The 20324-nt window shown below is 44.2% G+C and overlaps 1 protein-coding gene across 1 annotated transcript in view; it reads right to left on the reverse strand.

Moving 5' to 3' along the window:
- The window catches only part of CC2D2A (coiled-coil and C2 domain containing 2A), a 353444-nt gene that overhangs the window by 74362 nt on the left and 258758 nt on the right, over window positions 1-20324 (reverse strand). Inside the window, exons 25-28 of the mRNA XM_069202617.1 lie at window positions 8361-8470; window positions 8080-8176; window positions 6187-6285; window positions 3579-3755 (exon numbers count right to left, since the gene is read on the reverse strand). Coding sequence (XP_069058718.1) covers window positions 3579-3755; window positions 6187-6285; window positions 8080-8176; window positions 8361-8470 — 483 coding nt within the window. The remainder of the gene's footprint in view (window positions 1-3578; window positions 3756-6186; window positions 6286-8079; window positions 8177-8360; window positions 8471-20324) is intronic.

The following is a 20324-nucleotide window of genomic DNA, read 5'->3' on the forward strand; positions in this document are numbered from 1 at the left end:
CAAGACTCAGAGTCCCATGGCCAGCTCTGGGGCAGCCCAGTCCCAAGAGAACACATGAGTAGACAAGCAGAACAGCACAAAAAAAGTAGTAGTCCTAATGGCGATCTCTCCTGGCAGCACAACAGTGCCTTGGCAGAACAGAGTCAGGGAGAAGCTGGCAGCAGGGCAACAAGCAGAAAAGCAACCAAGTGAGTCCTTTAGGCCACCCAACAATTAGCAGGAAGCAGGGCAATGACAGAAGAGCAGTACGGATGAGTCCTTTAAGCAGCGCAGCAGTCCTCCTGACAGAAGTTCAGTTCCTGATTTAAAATGTGCTCTGAAAACATGGGGTCAGCGCCCCTGTACTTATACTCCTAAATGTCTTTGATGTAGGGGGTGACTTCAAGGGAACCCTTTCAAGTGTACCAGAATCCCCATTCAACCCAGCCCTGGCTCCAGCCATCAGTAGGTTGTAAATCAGCCCTTTGTGTGGGGGCAGAACACAATCTATACCAATGTAAAGTGTGAACAACCTCTTCCGCTCCCAACCCAGACAAACTATCAGTATGCAGATGAATGCAGATGTATCCCCTATCACACTCAGCCCTTCCTGTGTTGTGACTATCTGGAAAGTATGCACAAAGTGTAACTGTTGGAAAGTGGATTATTGGCAAGGGCAGGTAAGTACCTACACTTAGCAATAGGCCACTAACCCCCACTTAGTTCAGTTCGGTCTCAATACATTAACCCCAGCTCAATCCTTGGTAGTTTGACAATGAGCAACAAGGCTTAGCTTCGGAGACAAGGGGGCTTATTATGACTTTGGCAGATGAAAATACCCGTCCGCTGAAGTTCCGACGGGGTGATTGCCGCCAGTGTGGCAGCCTCCCCACTGGGCCCACTACGAGTTTCCCGCTGGGTCAGTGGACGGAAACTCAGTTTCTGCCTACTGGCCCTGCGGGAAACGGCCTACAGCATTGTCTCCAACTCGTAACAGAGCCAGCTGTAATGCTGTAGTGTGAAGGGTACTCCAGCACCCATTGCAATGTTTACGGTCTGCAAAGCAGATAGTAAACATTGAGACAGGGCTGGCCAGGGGGGCCCCTGCACTGCCCATGCCACGTGCAGGGGCCTCCTGTACCCCGTCTCCGCCAGCATTTTCATGGCAGTGCTACCATCATGAAACCGCTGATGTTGAAAGGGGTCGTAATCCCCAGGGCCTGCTGCTTGGGAATATATGCACTCCTGACCTCCAAAGATGGGCAGTGACCACTACAATCACTTGCATAAACAATTGTGAGGCCGAGGGAAGGCCGAAGGAGAGCATGGTAAATTGAAAGTGTTCCTGCCCCATCCTTGAACTGCAGGTAGCACCTGTCAGACAGCAGCATTGGTATTTGGTGAAACACGCCTGCAAGTCAAAGAGTGCTACCCTCTTGTTACACAGCTAGTAGAATCTGAGCTAGAGTGAGCATTTGAAGCTGTTCTTCCTCAGAAAGGTGACCAGTGGACAAAAGCCCAAAATAGGCCTTAGGCCTTCAGCCTTATTCAGACTGAGGAAGAAACAGGAGTAGAATCCTTCTCCAAGTCCTGTACCTGCTTTATGGTACAACTGGCCAACATAATGTTGACTTCCTCAATCAGGACTGTGGTGTGACGTTTTTTCTCGTATAGCAGGAATGTGGGGTGGAGAGCAAAGGAAACGGAAGTGCATAGCCTGCTAAATAGTTGTCAGGGAACACCTTGGCAACGTTATGGATCTCAAGCTGGGGAGGAAATGTCATTCTGCCTCAGGCATGAGCCTGAGATAACAAACTAAACTAGCTTGGTATCCATTGCAGCAGGGGAGGAAGAACTGCTGGTTTGAAAGGTGTCTGCTGGTACAACCAAATTAAAAGGACTGAATTGATTGTTGAGGTACAGATTGAGTTGGCACTGCCTGTAAGCTATCCCTTAAGAATAAGCTCTGAATTTTTGTGTATTGATGTGGAAAGGAGTTAGGTCATCGTATTAGCAGCAGAGATCATGTTAAGGTATGACTATCCTTGAATCGTTTTAACACTGAATCCACATTTTTCTCAAATAAAAGTATGCAAAAAAGTGATGGATGGAATACATGAATGAATCTCAACCACTGGTAATTACCCAGCCCATCCCTCAATCCATTGCTATTTTGCACACCATGCCAGCCCAGTTTGGACCCAGGCATATGCAAATCAGTCTTGACCCTGTTCCAATGGGAACAGTCCAGCCCAAGTGGGAATATTCTACAGGTCAGGGAGCTGTGGTCAGAAGTATATATTAAACACATTTGCTTACACATTTTAATAAATGCACTTTAGAGACTGCTGTGGATTTGTCAATGTGTCAAAGTGAGCCTCTCATAATAAGGTCCATTTCAACAGCCAATCTGATGCCTAACCATAAGTAACAGTCCAGCAGAATGAAAGTAAAAAGTAGAATATATTCATTAGCGTTTGAAAGAAAAAAGTAGGTCACTCAACAAATGTAAATGTGAAGAGCACATGCTATGTAGTCAATATTCGAACAAACCCACTGAACCAGAAGGCCTAACTAATTTAGGCAATAAGTAAAATCATAGCCATAGAGTCATTCTGTAAGCTCTAATCTTACCCCTCATCCACCCATTATGGTGTATTTTTCAAAGGCCAGTGCCAGAAGGTGACAGTGCACCTCCACCGACATATTCCAAAATGAATACATCAAGCTGCAACAAAGGAAAAAGTGACTAGCCCATCTGTGCGATTTAAGAAAAGCTCAAATAAATGGTCTGAAAAAAAGCAGAATTGTCCATCCAAACTCCTTTACTAATCATTTTTTTGTTAAACATTTTTTTTAAATAAAGAAATAATTGGGGAGAGTGCATTAGTGTCTGATACACAGGGGATTTTGAGGGTAAGAAGGTTCAGTAGAGTGGATTGACAAGCATTTACAGTAATGGATGCCCATCTTATTTCCAAAAAGGTTATTTACATAAAAGAACATGCAATTTCGCAAAGAGAAAACTTTATAAGGCTAATGTGTGATTTTGCTTTGTAAATGTAAAGACTACATAAGTCAGTTTCTCAGACAGTCACTCGTAGTTTCTGGTCCAATACAAGGGGTCAGTAATCATATTGATTGGAAATTTGAGAAAGCACCATATTTATTATAGTTTAGTGCTGTTGTGAAAACTGTAGCTTTTACAGCTAATTGGTTTGGGTGGAAAATGATTATCATGTTTCACCAGCCACCTATAAGTTTAATCTCTTTTGGAAATATGCTTAGGTTCCATGGGAAGAAATCACAGTTTAAATCCTTGTTTTCATGTTTTCAGAGTCTGTAATAAAGCCACATGATAAACATGCAAACCGTCCAAATGCTTAGTTCCACATTCGTAGATAACAAGATAGCTCATTTTGGAAAAAGGTAACCCAATTCAACAAATTGCTTTTTTTATAAAAAAAAATAACCCAAATACCCTTTCTCTTATCTCAGAAGACTGAATTTCACTCATTCCATTTTGTAAAACTATAGAGTTAAAAAAGGTTAATGTTTGCCATCTAAAAACACAGGATGTGTGCAACCAAATAATATACCTTTTCTCGGATAGATTCTCCTGGAACGAGTGGAGGCTCAATGGTGACAAACAGGGTTAAATTAGAGCCTTCGCTTAGACTCTGTACGGTATCATAGCCACCATCATTGCCTATATGCCGTTCCTTGCTGTAGCCAAGAAGAACTGGTGGAGTCTCGATCCGGAAGGTGCCATCAATCTGAGGAATAGTAAAAATTAGTAAACATCTTCAGTAAAATAAAAAAAGTTGTCACATTACTCAGTAGATCGGTCAAATTATAATTTTCCTTCTGTAGTGAACAAACGGTTAAAAGCAATTTATTGGGCATACAATACTATACTAAACAGAGGATATATATGTGTATGTACATATATATTCATAATTATTTATATATATATATAAATATGTTTTATTTTTAACTATTATATCTAGAAGTGTATACCTACAAAAATTGAGTACCTACTGTTTATGCATAAAACACACATCACATGGAGGTAAGGGAGACTATTAAATGTCCTACAGAGTATGAGAAAAGTTGTGGAGTGGTGCCACACCAGAACCACCAGCACAAGAAGAATAAAGGAAGAATAGGGGCTTCTTAGCATCACCCTTTAATCACTTTTCAGCAGCAAACGAAGCACAAAGCCTTCTTTGAGAAATATTAAGTAGGTGCATTTGAAAAGTTAAGTATTACAATATGGACTGTTCAGAAAGATAAATTAAAGAAAAAAGAATGCAATGTTATTCCAGCTTTGACAACAGACAGATGTTAGCAGTCCATATGATAAACAAACAAGCACTATGAAGTATGAAATTCGGGGTGAGATAAAAAAAACATAAAACACTTAACTGCTGAAGTACTTCTTAAGTAAAATGTAGTCAAACGACCAATTCTTAGGAAAAATGGGGTCTAACCAATACTAAGGTCACCTGATCATAATGGCTCCACCTCTGGGGTATGCTCACAAGGAACATTAATCTCTTTGGAAAAATAATCAACCAACAATGACTGAGTCAAAGCCCTCTACATGCTCTAGTCAAATAACTTCAGATAGCTTTGTGCTTGTTTATTGGTTTACAAATATATTGTCTTTTGGACATTAAGTATCAAATTTTATTAACCATTGGTAAAACTGGCACATTTTTACTCCATATGACCTTTGAGGTGCTGGTTTTCAAAAACACTTTTGAAATGTCTTCTGTGATAAGGAGACAAACAGATCTGGATGTGTTATGGTTATATAGCATTTGCAATCACCTCTCAGATTCTCTGGTTCTCACTAAACTTGACCTTTGGATTATGTCAGTGTGTAAATGCTTTTACCACTTACAATATGGTGTATCTTCTTCAGGTGCAAACCAAGCATGAGAGCCTCACTTGAGAGAATGATCTGAGTGTGGCCAGACATGGTTGGTTACTGCCACCTTACACTTTGGATCTTTAAACACATTTTTCTAGATTTTGTGAAGGTGCAGATGTGTTACATTACTTTGAATCTGGTATGTCTGGTTTCTCCTGAAAACCATGTGAGAACTAAAACAAGGTAGTAAGGACAGCAGTTGTAGGCTAGCGAGGAGCTTGCAATCATGGACACTTAGAATCAAAGTTCATTTCCCAGGTACCAGCGACTCTCAAAGCAAGAGCTGCCTTAGGATAGAATGCGACTGACAAGAGGAGTGCTTAGATCAAATGGCCCACTGACTTGAGTAATGTCAAAGCTCAGATGACAGGTAAACTCATTCTTATTACAACAATGAAGGGGATTATGCCCAGATTAGGAAGATACTAGTCTTCAGACATTTTAAGAAGCTGCATATGAGTCTTGCTGTTTCATCAGAACCAGTCAAGGAAAGGTCTTTTTTTTTACCTTGCTAGACTCTTGCAAATGCACAGCTCTGAGGATATGGGCCAAAAGATCTTAGTGAGCCTTAGTTATTTTGAAGCATGAATGGTTCAGCTTTTGCACAAAAATAATGAAAACACTACCAGCAGATCCAGTTTCTGTTCTTGGTACCCTGAATCTCGATAGACAAGAAGTATGTGGTCTTCGTGTGACATGCTAACTTAATCTCACAATGTTCCATAATTTAGCCTAAATCAGTACAGATGGGAATGCAAGAATCCAGACACACACACACTTGAACACACTCACACACACCCAGATGGGAGGTAAATCTAAGGTACCTGTTATAAAAAATCTTGAGAGTACTGTATCAAAGTTGGAGGTGTCCTCTCTCAGGGAAGAATGTTCCACAAAGAAACAAAAAACATCGATACAAGGTAGAACAGCTGAAATAAGTTCAAAATTGAACATAGGCTATAAAATAATAAATGGGATAGAGAATTACTATTGAATTGAAATGCATTACTGAATCAGTGGGGCCCAAGGCTCAATCTGTTGTACTGTATTAAAAAAACAAATAAAAAGTAGCTGAAGTAAAAATGATAAAACTGTGGAACAGTAAATGATTAAGTAAATGCTAGGAACCACTAACACTGCAACTCTTTGTCAAGGTTTATGCACTGTATTAAAAAATTATACATTTATTTATCCAATGTAGACTTTACATACAAATAGCAATTCTTACACTAACAACACTTGATTTTTCTTTTAGAAGCGTTACTTACCCTTGCTTGAAAGTAGATGGTTGTGAATGGTATTCTGATAGATCCCAGCCAGTGTCTTTCAACACGTGTATGTATTGCACTTCCTCTTTCACGGTCATCCTTGGAAATGATTGGTAAAGAGACCGTTAATAATACTAATAGAGCTATTCAGATAATATTAAGGCACTTGGTTACATATCGTACATAACATGCATGGAGAATATCATGTGTATGCCATACTATTAATTAATGTTTGGTAACGCTCACTAGGGCTAATGGATTCATCCCCAAATCCAAATATTGTGTTTCAAGAAACTATGACAAGACATTCACCAAATTTAGCAACAAAGAAAGGAAATTCCAGTATGGACCGTTTAATGAGTCAAATCACTGGTCATCTGCTGGATTTTATAAACCTACTTTGTTCTGTTCCAGATATTTCTTGTACTCTTCTGTCCGTCAACCCACTGTGTTGATTAAAATCAACTCTAGGAACAGTGAGTGTGTGTCTTATTACTGAACTTGGTGAAAATACATACTTTGCCTGCACTACCCCTTCATAGGACAAGGCAAGACAGCCAGCAAAGATGTTCTCCCCTTTGTATGAATGAAGTTATTATTTTTTGGATCTGACGCCACATGTTTAAGCCAATGGTCTCCGCACAAAACATTGACTGGAGGTCCTTGGTGTGGGTTGGGTGTGTAGTGTAGTAAAAGCAGGGATTAGGATGGTTGGCTGTTGTAGGTGCTTTGAGTGGAACAGATGTTTTATTTTTTCATTCACAAGTTTAACCTTAGGACCTTGCTGATAAACCACTCCTGTGAGCAGAAGCTGTCTAATTTGTTGGCATACAGATTACACACAGATCGTAGCAGTAGCATTAATGATCCAGTGATCTTTCTCCCTGTGAACAATAAGGTAAACACAAATCTCTTTTGCAGGTGCATTAACTCAATGAGGTTGACTTGCCTTTCGGTCATTACAATGCAGGCATTATCAAAGACCCAGCTAGATATAAGGAATAGGCTCACCGTTTCTCTTTGTGTCAGGTTACATATGGAAATACATATACCGTGGCAAGAAAAGAGGGTACGCCCTTTGAAGTTTCTATGATTAAACATATTCTTTTATACCTGATCTCCATCCAGTCCTCAGCAAGTCCTAGTTTCTTTGAAGAACGGATGTATGTGCACAGGGTTACATCTAATCCACAGTGCCCTCACTTTAATTCTATGGTCAGAAATATTTACAATTGGTAAGGGACATGAGGCCAGTCATTCAGATGGTCTTTACCTGATGCCCATCATGCCAGCACAGTTACGCATGTTGATGCCCACTGCAAGAGAACTGAAATCTATCTACATATTGTAATCCAGAAAGCCAGCACTGATAGTGACTTACATCAAGAAGCTTTAAGTATATTTACCACAAATTACAAGGGGCATATTGCTATGTTTACTTATTCACAGTACAGATTCCACTATAATTCGAAATATCTACAGCCATAACACTCTCATTAGAAGGTTCAAATGACAAAATATTTTAGTGAGTGTGCAACCATGTATTACAAGGGATAACACTTCTTACCGTAGGTTACAAGGATATTGCAAGTCACCTCAAAGTTCTGTGACCTTACAAAGGAAACTGATCTTGAGTCTTTTGTTAATTGCATAAGTACTCTACAGCTTGGAATAGCCTTATAATGAACAAAAAAACATTCCATACATCATCAGGTGAGATACTTGCCACCTGAGTAGATGCATGTGATATACATCAACATGCTCTAAAAACACACCTTAGGTACTGCCTTCCATTAAATATATAGATTGCTTTCCAGTGATCAATAGCTCACATTTGTGTAACAAAAGTTACACAAAGGGAGAGTGTACATGACACTCAAATTACTGACTGACCTCCAGGATATCATAGACTACTTCATCAAAGACATTGATGAACACATCATCCTTCACAGACTGCAAACCGGCTGTGCTGTAGTCACCATCTGGAGCTCTGGAAAACAGGAGTTCAAAGAATTTTAATGTTTACTGATGGAAAGTCTACATAATGTTGATGTTTATATTCATGATCAGCTTTACTCAGAGCATTAAAACAATAGAAGGGATTATTTACTAAATATTTAGATTTATTAAAAAATATATCTTACAATAAGTCAGTGAATTTATTATACATGTACCTAAAAGGTAGCTCAAGTTCCTCATTCCAGTTAGGGTTTGGTCCCTCTGCAGTCGTGGTCTGGCACACCGTACGCTGGAATAAAACTTCTACAAAAGGACGGACTAAAACCTGGAAGCCAAACAAAAACAAATTAAGGATTAAAAATAATGAAGTAGTTTCATGCACTCAATCTAAAGTACATGGCCATCTAAAATAATTTCTTATCATGGAGACCGATTTCAAACTAACCAGCTCGACATGATCACAACCTGCAATGTCTTTATTCCACTCTTTTAAAAAAAAAAAAAAAACGTTTTTATTGATTTTTCACCTAGTAAACAGTGTGTGATCGCAACATGATAATCAAAATGCAATAGGGCCTTGGGTTTGAGTACAAAAATACACATTTTCTCTGGGTAATATTAGCCCACTCACCTGCTGAACACTGTTCCAAGGTGAGAGCATGTCCTCAAGGACCAGTTATTGACTAATGTGTCTAGGCTGTGAAACTGATGGGGGAGCACAAATGGTAAGAAAATGTATTCCCATTGATGGTAAGGGTGACCCTGCGGTGGTGGTCTGTGGTGTGTTCAAGCACACGGGTAAGAAATAGAGATGGTCATTCTGAAAGACACCGGGGTGGGAAACAGAAGAGGGTGGGTGGAACTCTGACATATTGGATGTAGGAAACTGATGCAAGTAGGTCCAGTGACCCCTAGGGATGACCGATGGTGGGTTGTGTCACTTGTGGGTGGCTCTAGGTTGTAATCAAGGGTTAATGACTCCATGATGAGGTGAGCCAGCATTATCAAGGGAGGGATGAGAATCTGGGCTGGGCAACTCGGACGCAGAGTCAGAATGGCCCGGTGGTTCAGGCAGTCTAGAGAGCAATCTCTCTCAGTCGTGGGCCATGGGGCAGCGACGTAGGCCTATAGCTTCCTCCGTGTGCAGGGGGGTGGCCTCAATGCTTGTCTATCACAACAGGGCATGCATCCAGGCCTCGATGTGAGGAGATAGCAAAAGCTTCCACTTCATGGTTATGGTCATTTTAGCTAGGATGAGGGCAGGATCGAAGAAGCATGCTGTAGTAGTTTGCCTGTGAGGTCACTAGAGGACACCTAGGGCCCCCACCTCCCAGAAGCCCATACCCAGTATGCCTGTGACATACCAACATGCAACATAACAGTCTCCCAAAAGTAGTGGAGCTGAGAGGGTCCCAAAGCATGTGTTTCAAACCTGCCAGAGACCTACACCTAATGTACAAATCCAATGCTCCTGGAAAAATTCTGGAGATCCACTGAGGGGAGAGATAGGCCTTAAGTAGCATATAAAACTGGATTATTTTTAGTCAGACATTTTCGAGACCCTCCTCTGGTAAGTCTTCGCCCTATCCTTACTGCTGGGAGGTCTGCCAAACTCTGCCTCCAATACTTCCCCTAGGGATTGAAGTACAATTTGTGTTTGATTGGTCAGGGGCCCCGGTGATCCAGCTAAGTGGAACTCTGGAACTGCTACCCAATATATATTGTATGAGCTGGTGAGTAGGCGGCTCTGCATCCAGAATTTCCCAGGTATCATTGTGAATGCCTTCAGGGAGGCATACAGGAGAAAACACCCTTCATGCCGGTCATATTGCTCCATCGGGCAGAAAGACAAGGAACTGACAGTTCTGGAACAGGTCCCCCAGTGTAGTGAGCCCAGTGTGGTCCCAACTGCTTAGCTCCTGCCTGATGATGTGTCCCTGATGGGTTTACAGACCAACCAAGGGTATTGCAGACGTGTAAGGAAACAGATGTCTGGCGATCTTTATCTCCCTGTCCAGGCAGGTAAGTGTCACCAACAGAAGAAGGGAGAAGCTCTGCTCAGGCTGGGTCTTCGGGCCAGAAGCATCAACAACTCAGCCTGAGTGAGCGTAGGGCCAGCTGTGCACGTTTCTTTGAGGAAGTGGCCTGCCAACCAATAAGATAGCTATTGTAACTTGGCCATTGGGGACCGCAAGGATTCCTTGGTCAGGTGAAAAGTGCAGTTTCGGGAAGGCCAACAGCCTGTGAGAGTTGTGCCATATTGGGCCACCTGGAAGTTGATGCAAATCCAGTAAGACCTTCCTGGAGAGAACAATGGGAAGGTTGGCAAAATAGTACAAAATGTGGGGAGCACCACCTTCTTTGAAACAGAGATGTAGCCCATCACTGAGAAACGGAGGGACCACCAAAAGGTTCAGTGCAGTCAGAGTGATGCCACTGCTGCTGTCAGATTGCTATCCAAGCGATCTTGGGCAGTGTGGTACATACGAATACCCAGGTAGAGGAAAGAAGTGGTCTCACCAGCGAACCAGGCCTTTAACTGGCTCCAGGTCCATTTGCATCGTGTAAGGGGCCAGTGGAAATATGCAGGATTTATCCAGCTCACACAAAGTACTGAGACTCTGCCAAACTCCACCAGAAGGCCCAGCGATATGGCAAAGTGATCAGTTGATATGTCTTTAAGGTACACTAGGTGTCATCTGCATATAACAAAGTTGCATGGATTCCATCTGGTGGAGGTGTTTCCCACTTCCTGCTATCCTGCCTGGTGCAGACTGCCAGTGGCCCCATAACTTGTACAAGTAGAAAGGGGTGGGGGGTGGACAACCATGTCTCATACCTCTGTCAACAGATATGGCTTCCAAGAGTTGTGCCCCTTGGCATATCCGGACTGCTGGGTCCATGTAAAGTAAACAGATTAGCCCGACAATTTCTGTATGAAATTCAAACATAGACAAAGGACAAAACAGGTAATCCCAGCTAAGGGTGTCAAATGCTTTTTGCAAATCCAACACTAGGACTCAGGCCCATGGCCGCCTCCCCTGGATGGCCTCCATAATTTTGTAGAAATGTCAGATGTTCAAAGAGGTCTTCCAACCTGTGACAAACCCATTCTAGTCCACATGTACCAGGTGTGGGATGACTTGCTGAATGCAATTGGCCAGGTAGTTGCCGAGGATTTTGTAATTCATGTTTGGAATAGCTATGGGGAGGTATAAGGCAAGGTCTGTGAGGTCGTTCCCAGGTTTCATCAAAGAAATCAGAGAGGCCTCACAAAGTGTGGCTGGGAGACACCTGGCCTCTGTTACCGTCACATAAAGCTTAGTCAATTTTGGGGCCAAGGATCCTGCAAATGTGATGTAAAGTTCAGCCAGACCATCTGTCCTGGGAAATGTACCAGCCACTAGCCCCGTTATTGCCACTTTCACGTCTTGGGGCCATGTTGGGGGAATCAAGTTCCTCACAGTCCTCCAAGAGAGTCTGGGCAGAGAGGCTGCCTCTGGGATTTCCCTCACTTCATCATTCAGGGCTCTTGGTGGGGAAGGGGGGTGATAGAAGGCCCTGTAACAGGTGGCAAAGTCTTGATGTGTATGGAGCAAGGTACCATCTGGGCTAAGGACAGACATCACATGGGGCTGTTTAGATTTTCCAACTGGTCAACCACACTTGGAGGCAGCTGGACCTCTTAACCTTTGAGTGCATGCAGGCTGAGTAGGAAGCATATTATTAAATGCAGCCTCACAATCAGCTGGACCTCCTCCTCAAGAAGCTGGGTCACTGAGGCCCAATGTCTGGAGGCCCCTGCAGCTTGCCTCTCCATTGCTATATATGCTTGTTCAGCAGTATCCAATTCCCAAAGTAACACTTTATGCTACCCTGAAATTTTTTGGATCCAGAGGCCTCGGATGACTACTTTGAAGGCATCCTATTCAATGGTAGGTGAGGAGGTCGAACTGTTATTATGCACAAAATATTCAAGGATTTTGTCCAATAAGATGTCTGTAAATGGTGGGCCCTTTAGAGTGAAGGCCTGCAAGCGCCAGGCTCAGTCTCAGGGTGCTATGATCAGACAGCCCCTGATGTCTGATGATGAGATGGAGGGAGATGACCAAACAATTCTGTCTAGGCATGCATACAAGTTGTATACTTGGGATTAATAGGAGTAAAGCTTAATCCCTGGGTTTTGGTGGTGCCAAGCGTCCCTCAGGCACCACTGCTGGAGTCTTGTCACCAGGCTCTGAACGTCGACTATTGTGGTGGCATTGGGAAGTTGAGGACCTGAGTGGTCAACTGAAGGATCAATTACACAATTGAAGTTCCCTCCCAGCAACCATAGAATGTGTGTCCATTTGGCTAGGTGAGATGACAGGCGGCAATGGAATTTTGGTTGGTTGGAGTTAGGGACATAAAGGCTTCCTATGAGGAGGGGGGGTGTCTAATCTGGAAGACAACCCTGCCCAGTGATTCTCCATTTTAGGACACAATGCTGAGGGAGAGCTCTGCTTCCCCAAGATCAAAGCCCCTCCCAGTGCAGGCAGAATAGTTGGTAGTGCAGGTTTGAAAGTCTAACCTCTTTCTCTTGTGTGATATGAGATTCTTGGATCAGTGCTATTTGGACCCCTTTATATATAAAGTAAGAATATATTTTGTAACACTTGGATGGAGTTTACATTCCCTCAATACTGCAGGAAATTATATGATAGCTTTGAACACTTGCCTCCCTGGCAGACATCCTCCCCCTACTAGTTCCCATGGGGAAGTCGACCCTCAGATATCTAGGGTCGGCCGGACAGGTCCTATGGAAGCAGAGTAGAGGAAGGGATAGGTCACCTGGAAACAACTGAGAAAAATTGAAGCAAGAAAACAATACACATTGAAAATATTGTGGGCAAAAGGCCAACTGTCATCAGTCCAAACTATACAAACAACTGCCCTCAGGGGGACAGGGGATAGTGTGATGATGATGTACCTACACTATAGGACAAGGCTCATAAGGGTAAGGATGTGTGTGGGGTGACTACGATGGACTCTGCCGCGAGGTCCGCCCTGTCAAAGCACGGGGTTTGGTGGGGGTAGGAGCCTGTCCCATCACGGAGAGGGGGCCCTCGTCTGATCCCTGGCTCACCCCCTACGTGGAGAGAGAGATTGCATGTAGAGCCTGGAGGCCATCTATAACCTGCAAAATTCAGACTTATCAGATGGAGGGGGCCAAGGAGAAGCGGCTGAGAACTCGTGTCCCAATCTGCATGTTCATAGGGAGCAGCAGGTCCCCAAAATAGTCCAGGAAGATGCCACAGGGCGCACCAAGGTCCAGGCTGGAAGAAAGTCCATGGAATTGGCTGGTGTTACAGGATTTTGTTTTTTGAGGCGTTACTCTGGTGGGAGATCCCTGGATACATATCTGAGGTGAATGGGAGTCATTGTCTTCTAAATGAATCCTACGAAGGGATGCCAGATTGGCCCCCCAGTAGGTTCTGGCAGGTTGTAGCCATATCTAGGGGTAAACAAACGTCCACTCTGAACCTGTTCTTGGACAGAGTTGGATGTTTTGTCTGACCTCTTCCTTGAGTGGCAACAAAAGTGGCATGCCCTCTGGGTCTCCCACTCCAGGAGCGCAGCCACTAGCGAGGGAGATCCCTGCTTCTTCACTCAGTCCTCAGACAGGTCAGAGAAAAAGTACACTTTATTGCCCAGAATAATTTTCAGTTTTGCGAGGAAAAGAAGAGTGTACTTGACCCCCATCTCCCATAACTTGTACTTGGACTCCCAGAAAGAAGACCCTCTGGCAATGGACTGTCAAAGTATAGTCTGGAAAGATGAGTATGCATTGATTGTCTCCAAGAAACAGGTTGGATGGTCTCGCCGTCTTGAGGATAGTGTCACAGTCTTTAGAATGGAGGATTTTGGCCAATACCGTATCATGGCGCCCTCGAAGGGGGACAGCTAGCTGGCACATCCTGGGCTTTCTGAATGTAAAAGAAAGGTGCAAAGTCCTGTGGAGCTAAGAGTTCCTCAAACCATGTTTCTAGATAGCTCACCATGTTGGGACCCTTGCTGCCCTCTCGGAGGTCTACGATTCATATATTACTGCACATGGCGCATCACTCTGCATCTTCCGCCTCACCCTTTGAGAAGTAGACTTGCTCTGTTAAGTCCCACACTTGTTTCTGGAGATCCACTGTGTTAAGTTATATGAATCTGTAAATGACACTTTCCCCTGCAAGGGTATCCTGGCACTAAAAAGGTATGAGAGTCTAGCCCAGCCTATGGTAGGTTAGGTAAATGAAAAGCCAGGTCTTCAACTTCTTGTGGAGTTTAAGAAGAGAGGAGGAGGACTCCATGTAGAGTTGAAGAAGAGGAGCAATGTAAGAGAACAACAGTGCTCCTGATCTGGTTCTGTGCAACCATGGGATGTGTGTGAGCAGGAGTCCTGTGGAGCAGAGGTGTCTGGGTGGTTGGTAGGTGGAGATGCAACTGTTCAGGTAGGTGAGGCATAAGTTGAGTAGTCCCTTGAATATGTGTGTCAGGAGTTTGAAATGACTGCTTTTCTGTATCAGGAGGCAGTCGACCTCCTTGAGGTGCGGCGTGGGAGTTGAGGATGAGTCTGGCTGCTAAGTTCTGGATGATTTGTAGTCTTCCAGTGAGTTGCTTGGTGATCCACAGCAAGATTGTAGATCGGCAAGGATTTTTTCAGATCTGGTGACCCGCTCAGAGAGTTTACTGTGGTCTTCACACAGAATGTTTATTCTCCCGACCACTGCATCAATCTTTGCTTCCAGGGGCACTCAGGAGGTCTCAATCACCTGTGGGGTATCATCCAACTTATCAGGGCTCTTTGAGGAAGTGTTGAAGTGGGAAGTGACTAGAGAGGGTAATGGAGGCTTGGTACCTATCTAGAGGGTCCTTGTGTGCCCTCTAGGCATTGGGTGGCCAATGTGTAATGAATCTAGGGACCCATGAGTAATTACCCTGGCCCACCTGCCACTGACACCCATGTGGTCCTGCAGGGATTAACATCACAAGCAGCCTAGCCTGACATATCTCCCAGCCAGACCGGAGTGCTACCAGTTAGCTCGTCTCCAGACGGAAAGTAACTGGGTCCCAGCTGTCGATGCATTGGGTGGGTGACACCAGAACAAAGGCCTTTGATGGGGTACCCTGTACACCTCTATTTGAGCTGTAATTAGAGAAGGCCTCTGCATTCGGAAGGGTCCCTGGATGTGGGGGCTCTGCTGATGTGCAGTGTACTCCAACAGAAGAAAAGGGAAAAGAGTTGGCTCCTAATATAGGAGGCAGGAAGGGCCCTGTTGTTGTGGGAGTGATCCCGGTGTGAGCAAGAAGGCCTCACCCAAAGGGCATCATGGATAAGACTCGAGACCTGGCCTCACCATGTTGCAGGCCTCATGGAGTGGCCGACCCTGTTCAGTCTCCATGTGTAACCCTCTCGGTCATTGAGGGCCTTCCGGGTGCATGCCAACTTGACCCCAGGAAGTCCAGTGCCTATAGGGGAGCCGGGAAGATCAGGAGTTCAGTGTCTCACGGGATGCCTTCAAGGCCAACTCACCACAAGACAGTATCCCCCGGGAGCCCACATCCCCGCACTCACTGTCCTGGCACTGTCGCCACCTAAGAGAATCCCAGCCTTTCAGCAGGCTGGGTTTTACAGCTTCACAGGCTGTTACACATACTGGGCTTCGTGGCCAGCGGGACTACTCAGGATGCACTGCAGGAAAAACACCATCACTGAAGCCCTTCTCCGCTCCGATGGCCCTGACCTGTCCTCAGATATCCCTTCAACTCCTTCTAGTATGCTGTAAAGTATGGGTTGCCTGATGTTGGGGGATTTAAGCTGGATAACAGAGCCACTGGCCAGGAGTGCTTGGCTTAAGAGTCTGCCATGTTGGCTGTTCAAGCCACAGCTCCTCCTCCTCTCCAAACTTGCTTCTGCTCATGACCTTGCTAAATCCTTCTGCTCCCAGAAAGTCAATTAGCTCAACAATCCTCCCTACCAGCAGCTCAGCACCTAGTACATTTTAATTATGTAGTGCACACTTACTGTAAATTAGTTTGCTTCCTAGGTCAGGTTAAAGATTAAAAAAAAAAAACACCAATGAAACCCATTCGTCTCTCCTCAGTAACTTCTTGATGCACAACACCAGATTGATTCCTCATCTCTCTAAACCCTTAGCTAGTCTACTTGCCAAACATTCTCAAAACAGCTAACATCTCTTGTCTCCTCCAAATGGTTTGCTTATCAACTGATCTGTACCAAAGGCACTCTTCCCTGTTTATCAATGTCACCATTTGAACAAATTTCTACTTCACAATTGCTTTTGTCATACCTATGACAAAGAATGAAACTGGTGCCCTCCTAACCTTTTTCAATCACCGCCCCTTCTCTCCACTGTATGGGACATCGAGGTGGAGGTGTCTTGTCTACATTATGTATTACTGTCAGTGTAAAACAATAGCAAGCCACGTTATTATTTTACGCAGTAGAAAAATCCCATATTATAGGGTATTTGTTTGAAGTAGACAGTACAGAAGCCACTGACACCTTGAGCTCCAATTAAGGTCTCATTTTCTTTGTTGGACAAATCAAAGTCAGGGTGTCTTGGGACTGTGGAAGCTATTGCTTTGAAGCAGTACGTGGTGGGATGACTCCTGGGCCTGATGGTTTCTGTGGAGTGAGTTCCTGTAGTTCGGACAAGAAAGAAAATCTCACTCTCTCTTTCCCTCGGATAAATCCTGCATGTTGCGCAGGATGTGTTACAGATGTGACAGTGGTAAATTCAGCAGTACCCATCTTTAGGGTTTAGTGGGAGGAAGAGCAAGGGGTGATTATGGCTCACGGGTGTGCTAAAGCAATGCAGGAAGTTACTAAGAGAAAAAGGCATGCCAGAGGACATTGCAGCTGGCATAAGCTGTTACAGGTGCCACTATCCTTGGAGACCTTCTACATTCCTGACAAGGCTTGGAATCTCCCTTTCTTTACTATGACCCTAAAAGGTATTCTGAAAGACAGTTTTTATAATGATATCAGAGAAATTGGGTTCCCTTACTTACTTCACTTGATGACAGTCAGCTTTCTAACTTGCACTGATATGCAACGATTCTACTAGGGGCCTTTCACTGGGAAAATCAAGAAATATGGACAAGCTCTTTAAACCATGCACTGTGGTCCATAAAATGAAGCAAAAAGGTTAGAGATCAATGACTAAAGTAAGAACATTTGTTACTGAAATACATTAATGCACAACATTCAGACCTCAATCTAATGACTAGTAATATCAAAGTGGTGTAGAAAACAGTGGAGCTAAAGGTAGAGAACATCTTGGTCCATGTAATGGCCATCGTAAGAGAAATCACAATTTCCACTTTCTAGATTTGGATATAAGAGGGACAAAGCCAGGTCACAAAAAAACTCAAGAGGGACCGGCAACCATTCAAAAGCATACTTGAATTGTATCACAGAAAAGACTCACTGGACAATCCAAGGAGAGATGCCAAACTTTGTGTGTTGGGGGTGTCTCTGACAATCCTTGAGAGGAGAATGGCTGACAGTCTACCAACTGTGTTCAACAAACATTTGAACTTTAGTGAGGGTACCAAACACCAGCTAGTGCAAAACATGTAAGGGCTGCCTTCAGGGCCTAAACAAAGAGGTTTAAAGGAATGAATAGGGACTCTGAGGTCCCTGGAACACTGCAAAAGGATGTTGCTAACTGCTATTTAGTTAAAGACAATGCTAGCGGAGGACAGTTGCTTCTTCCTGTTCTCAGACCTCCATCAGCAAATTCTCACTAGGAAACAGTTGTTCATGGTCACCAAAAGTGACTTGACTATGCAATTCAAGGCATTACCCAAAAGAGAAGAAAAGTTGCAGCAAGCAAGATAATGTTGTAAGGGGTAGAATAAAGATGAAGAAAAAAACTCAGCAGAATTGCAAGTACTAATTACGTTCATTAATGTTTTCCTGATAAAACAGCATAATGACACCTGCAAAAAGGCAGGTGAGTGACTAATGGTAAGTATGATAGAGATCTGTGTGCATCAATCAAATCACAGGTTCAAACCAGGATGCAGCCACCTCATAGCTTGCTACGAAAATCAATAAATGATATGGGTTGTCCCATCTGATGCCTTTTTTTTAAATATTTTTTTATTCGTTTTTATAAAGCAGATGTACAATACATGCAGTAGTCAGAGATACTTACAGGATCACTTTTATCTGGTAAACTTTACATTTAAACCACACAACCCCCCGTTAACACACTTAACTAGCCATTTATTACATTCAGTATTAATTTTCTGCTGCTTAGTTCGTGATGCTGCGTTGTTGCTAGATGTCAGAGAGGCTCTCTTTGTGTTTGTGGTGTGGCACTTGCTATTTGTGTCCGCGCCCCCCTGTAAGCCATAGGTGCACTTCCTAGCCTTAGTTGCAGGTAGGTAATGGGGGAGCTTGATTTCCACGGCATCCTCACTTATGCTCCTTTAAAAGTGTGTTCTTACAGAATGGCTCCTCCTGGATGGGTGAGAGAGTGTGCATCCCTTCAGCCGTTTTCTTGTCTTGGTCCTGATCTATGTTGTTGTGTCTGGGTAGGTTTCTGTTAGATGCAATTTACGTGTTATCTAATCCCCTTCATGGAGGTTTGTCATCGTTTTTTGCTTCAAGTTTGGCTACCATTGTTTCCCAGGTGTTGCATCCCGTGTGTGTCTGACCTTCTCGTGACAGTTTTATAAGCACCTGGTGTTCTGTACGGGCCCACCGTAATGTGAGGGTATGCCAAGATTACTGGTCCGGAGCAGTGGGGGCTTTCCAGTGCATTGCTATCAACCTTTTATACATCACGTAGGATAGATCTACAAATTTATGTAAATGTCTGTGCTTTTTTGTACTTGTCCTCACACCCAAAAGCAAAATCTAGGGTCCGCTTCCAATTCTAGTCCCGTCCAGTCTGATAGCTCCTTCACCACCCTGTTCCATTCTATTTGCACCCGGGGGCATTCCCAGACCATATGGTAAAAGTGGGCGGCTGGTTCCATGCATCTAGGGCATGTCGGCGCCGATTCAGGGAACATACGTTTCAGCCTGGCCGGGGACGACTGATGTAAAAAGTTAAACTGGGTGTAGCGGAATCTGGGGTTCCTTGATACCCCCGGACGTGTGACAATGCTTTCGGCCAGTCCTCCTGGAGGATCGGGGTGGGGAGGACAGTATTCCACCTCTCCCTAGCTCTTTCTAAGTGAGGTTCTGAAGACTTGCTAAGTATTTTGTATAGGTTAGAGATTGCTTTAGTTTGGGCGCCGTCCTGTAGTATGTGATGTGTTGTGGGGGAAGTCTCTGGCTCTAGAGTACCCATTCCCCATGTTTTCTTTATTGCGTGGCATATCATATAATACGATAAGAATTGACCAGGGTTCACGTCTGTGAGAGCCTGGATAGCCTCAAATGACATTAGTTTACCATCTTCAAAACAGTCACCCACCAGTCGTATACCCGCCTCCGACCACTCTAAAGACATGTGCGGCGCGACCCTCTGCTGCTCCAGAAGACACTCCAGCGGGATATGCGGGGTGTATGGGACTGTTCCTTGTCCCTTCTGGATATACCTCCCCCAGCAAGCGTGTGCCACAGCTAGTAGTGCATTGATAGGTTCATTTTTAGGGTGTTTGTGTGTTAGCCATGTTAACAGGCGGTCTCCTTTTAACTGAGTCTGCGTCCATACAGCTTCAGCTGATAGCGGCCTGTGGAGCCAATGCTGCAGCCATTGAGGTTGTGCCGCTGCGTAATAAAGCTCGAAGTTGGGAGCCCCCAGTCCTCCCAAGTCCACCGGACGTTGCAGTGTGTATAGCGCCACCCGCGCTCTCCCTCCCCCCCATATGAGCTGTATCAGCATTGTGTTCAGGTTGCTAAAGAAGCTTCGTGGGAGAAGAATTGGCAGAGCCAAGAAATAATACAGTAGTCTGGGCAAGACCAACATGTTTGCGATCGCTACCCTACCCGGTGGAGAGAGCGGAAGTTTATTCCAGAAGCGTAAAGAGCTCTTTATGGAGGTTAGTGCTCTCCCCAAATTACCATCTCTGAGATCTTCTGTGCTGTGGTAAATATGGATCCCTAAGTATTTAAATGTTTCAAAGCACCATTTCAGGCGCCCGCGTAGTACCCCTTCCTGTCT

This window comes from Pleurodeles waltl, chromosome 1_2, assembly GCF_031143425.1.
Source record: "Pleurodeles waltl isolate 20211129_DDA chromosome 1_2, aPleWal1.hap1.20221129, whole genome shotgun sequence".
Taxonomy (NCBI): Eukaryota; Metazoa; Chordata; class Amphibia; order Caudata; family Salamandridae; genus Pleurodeles; species Pleurodeles waltl.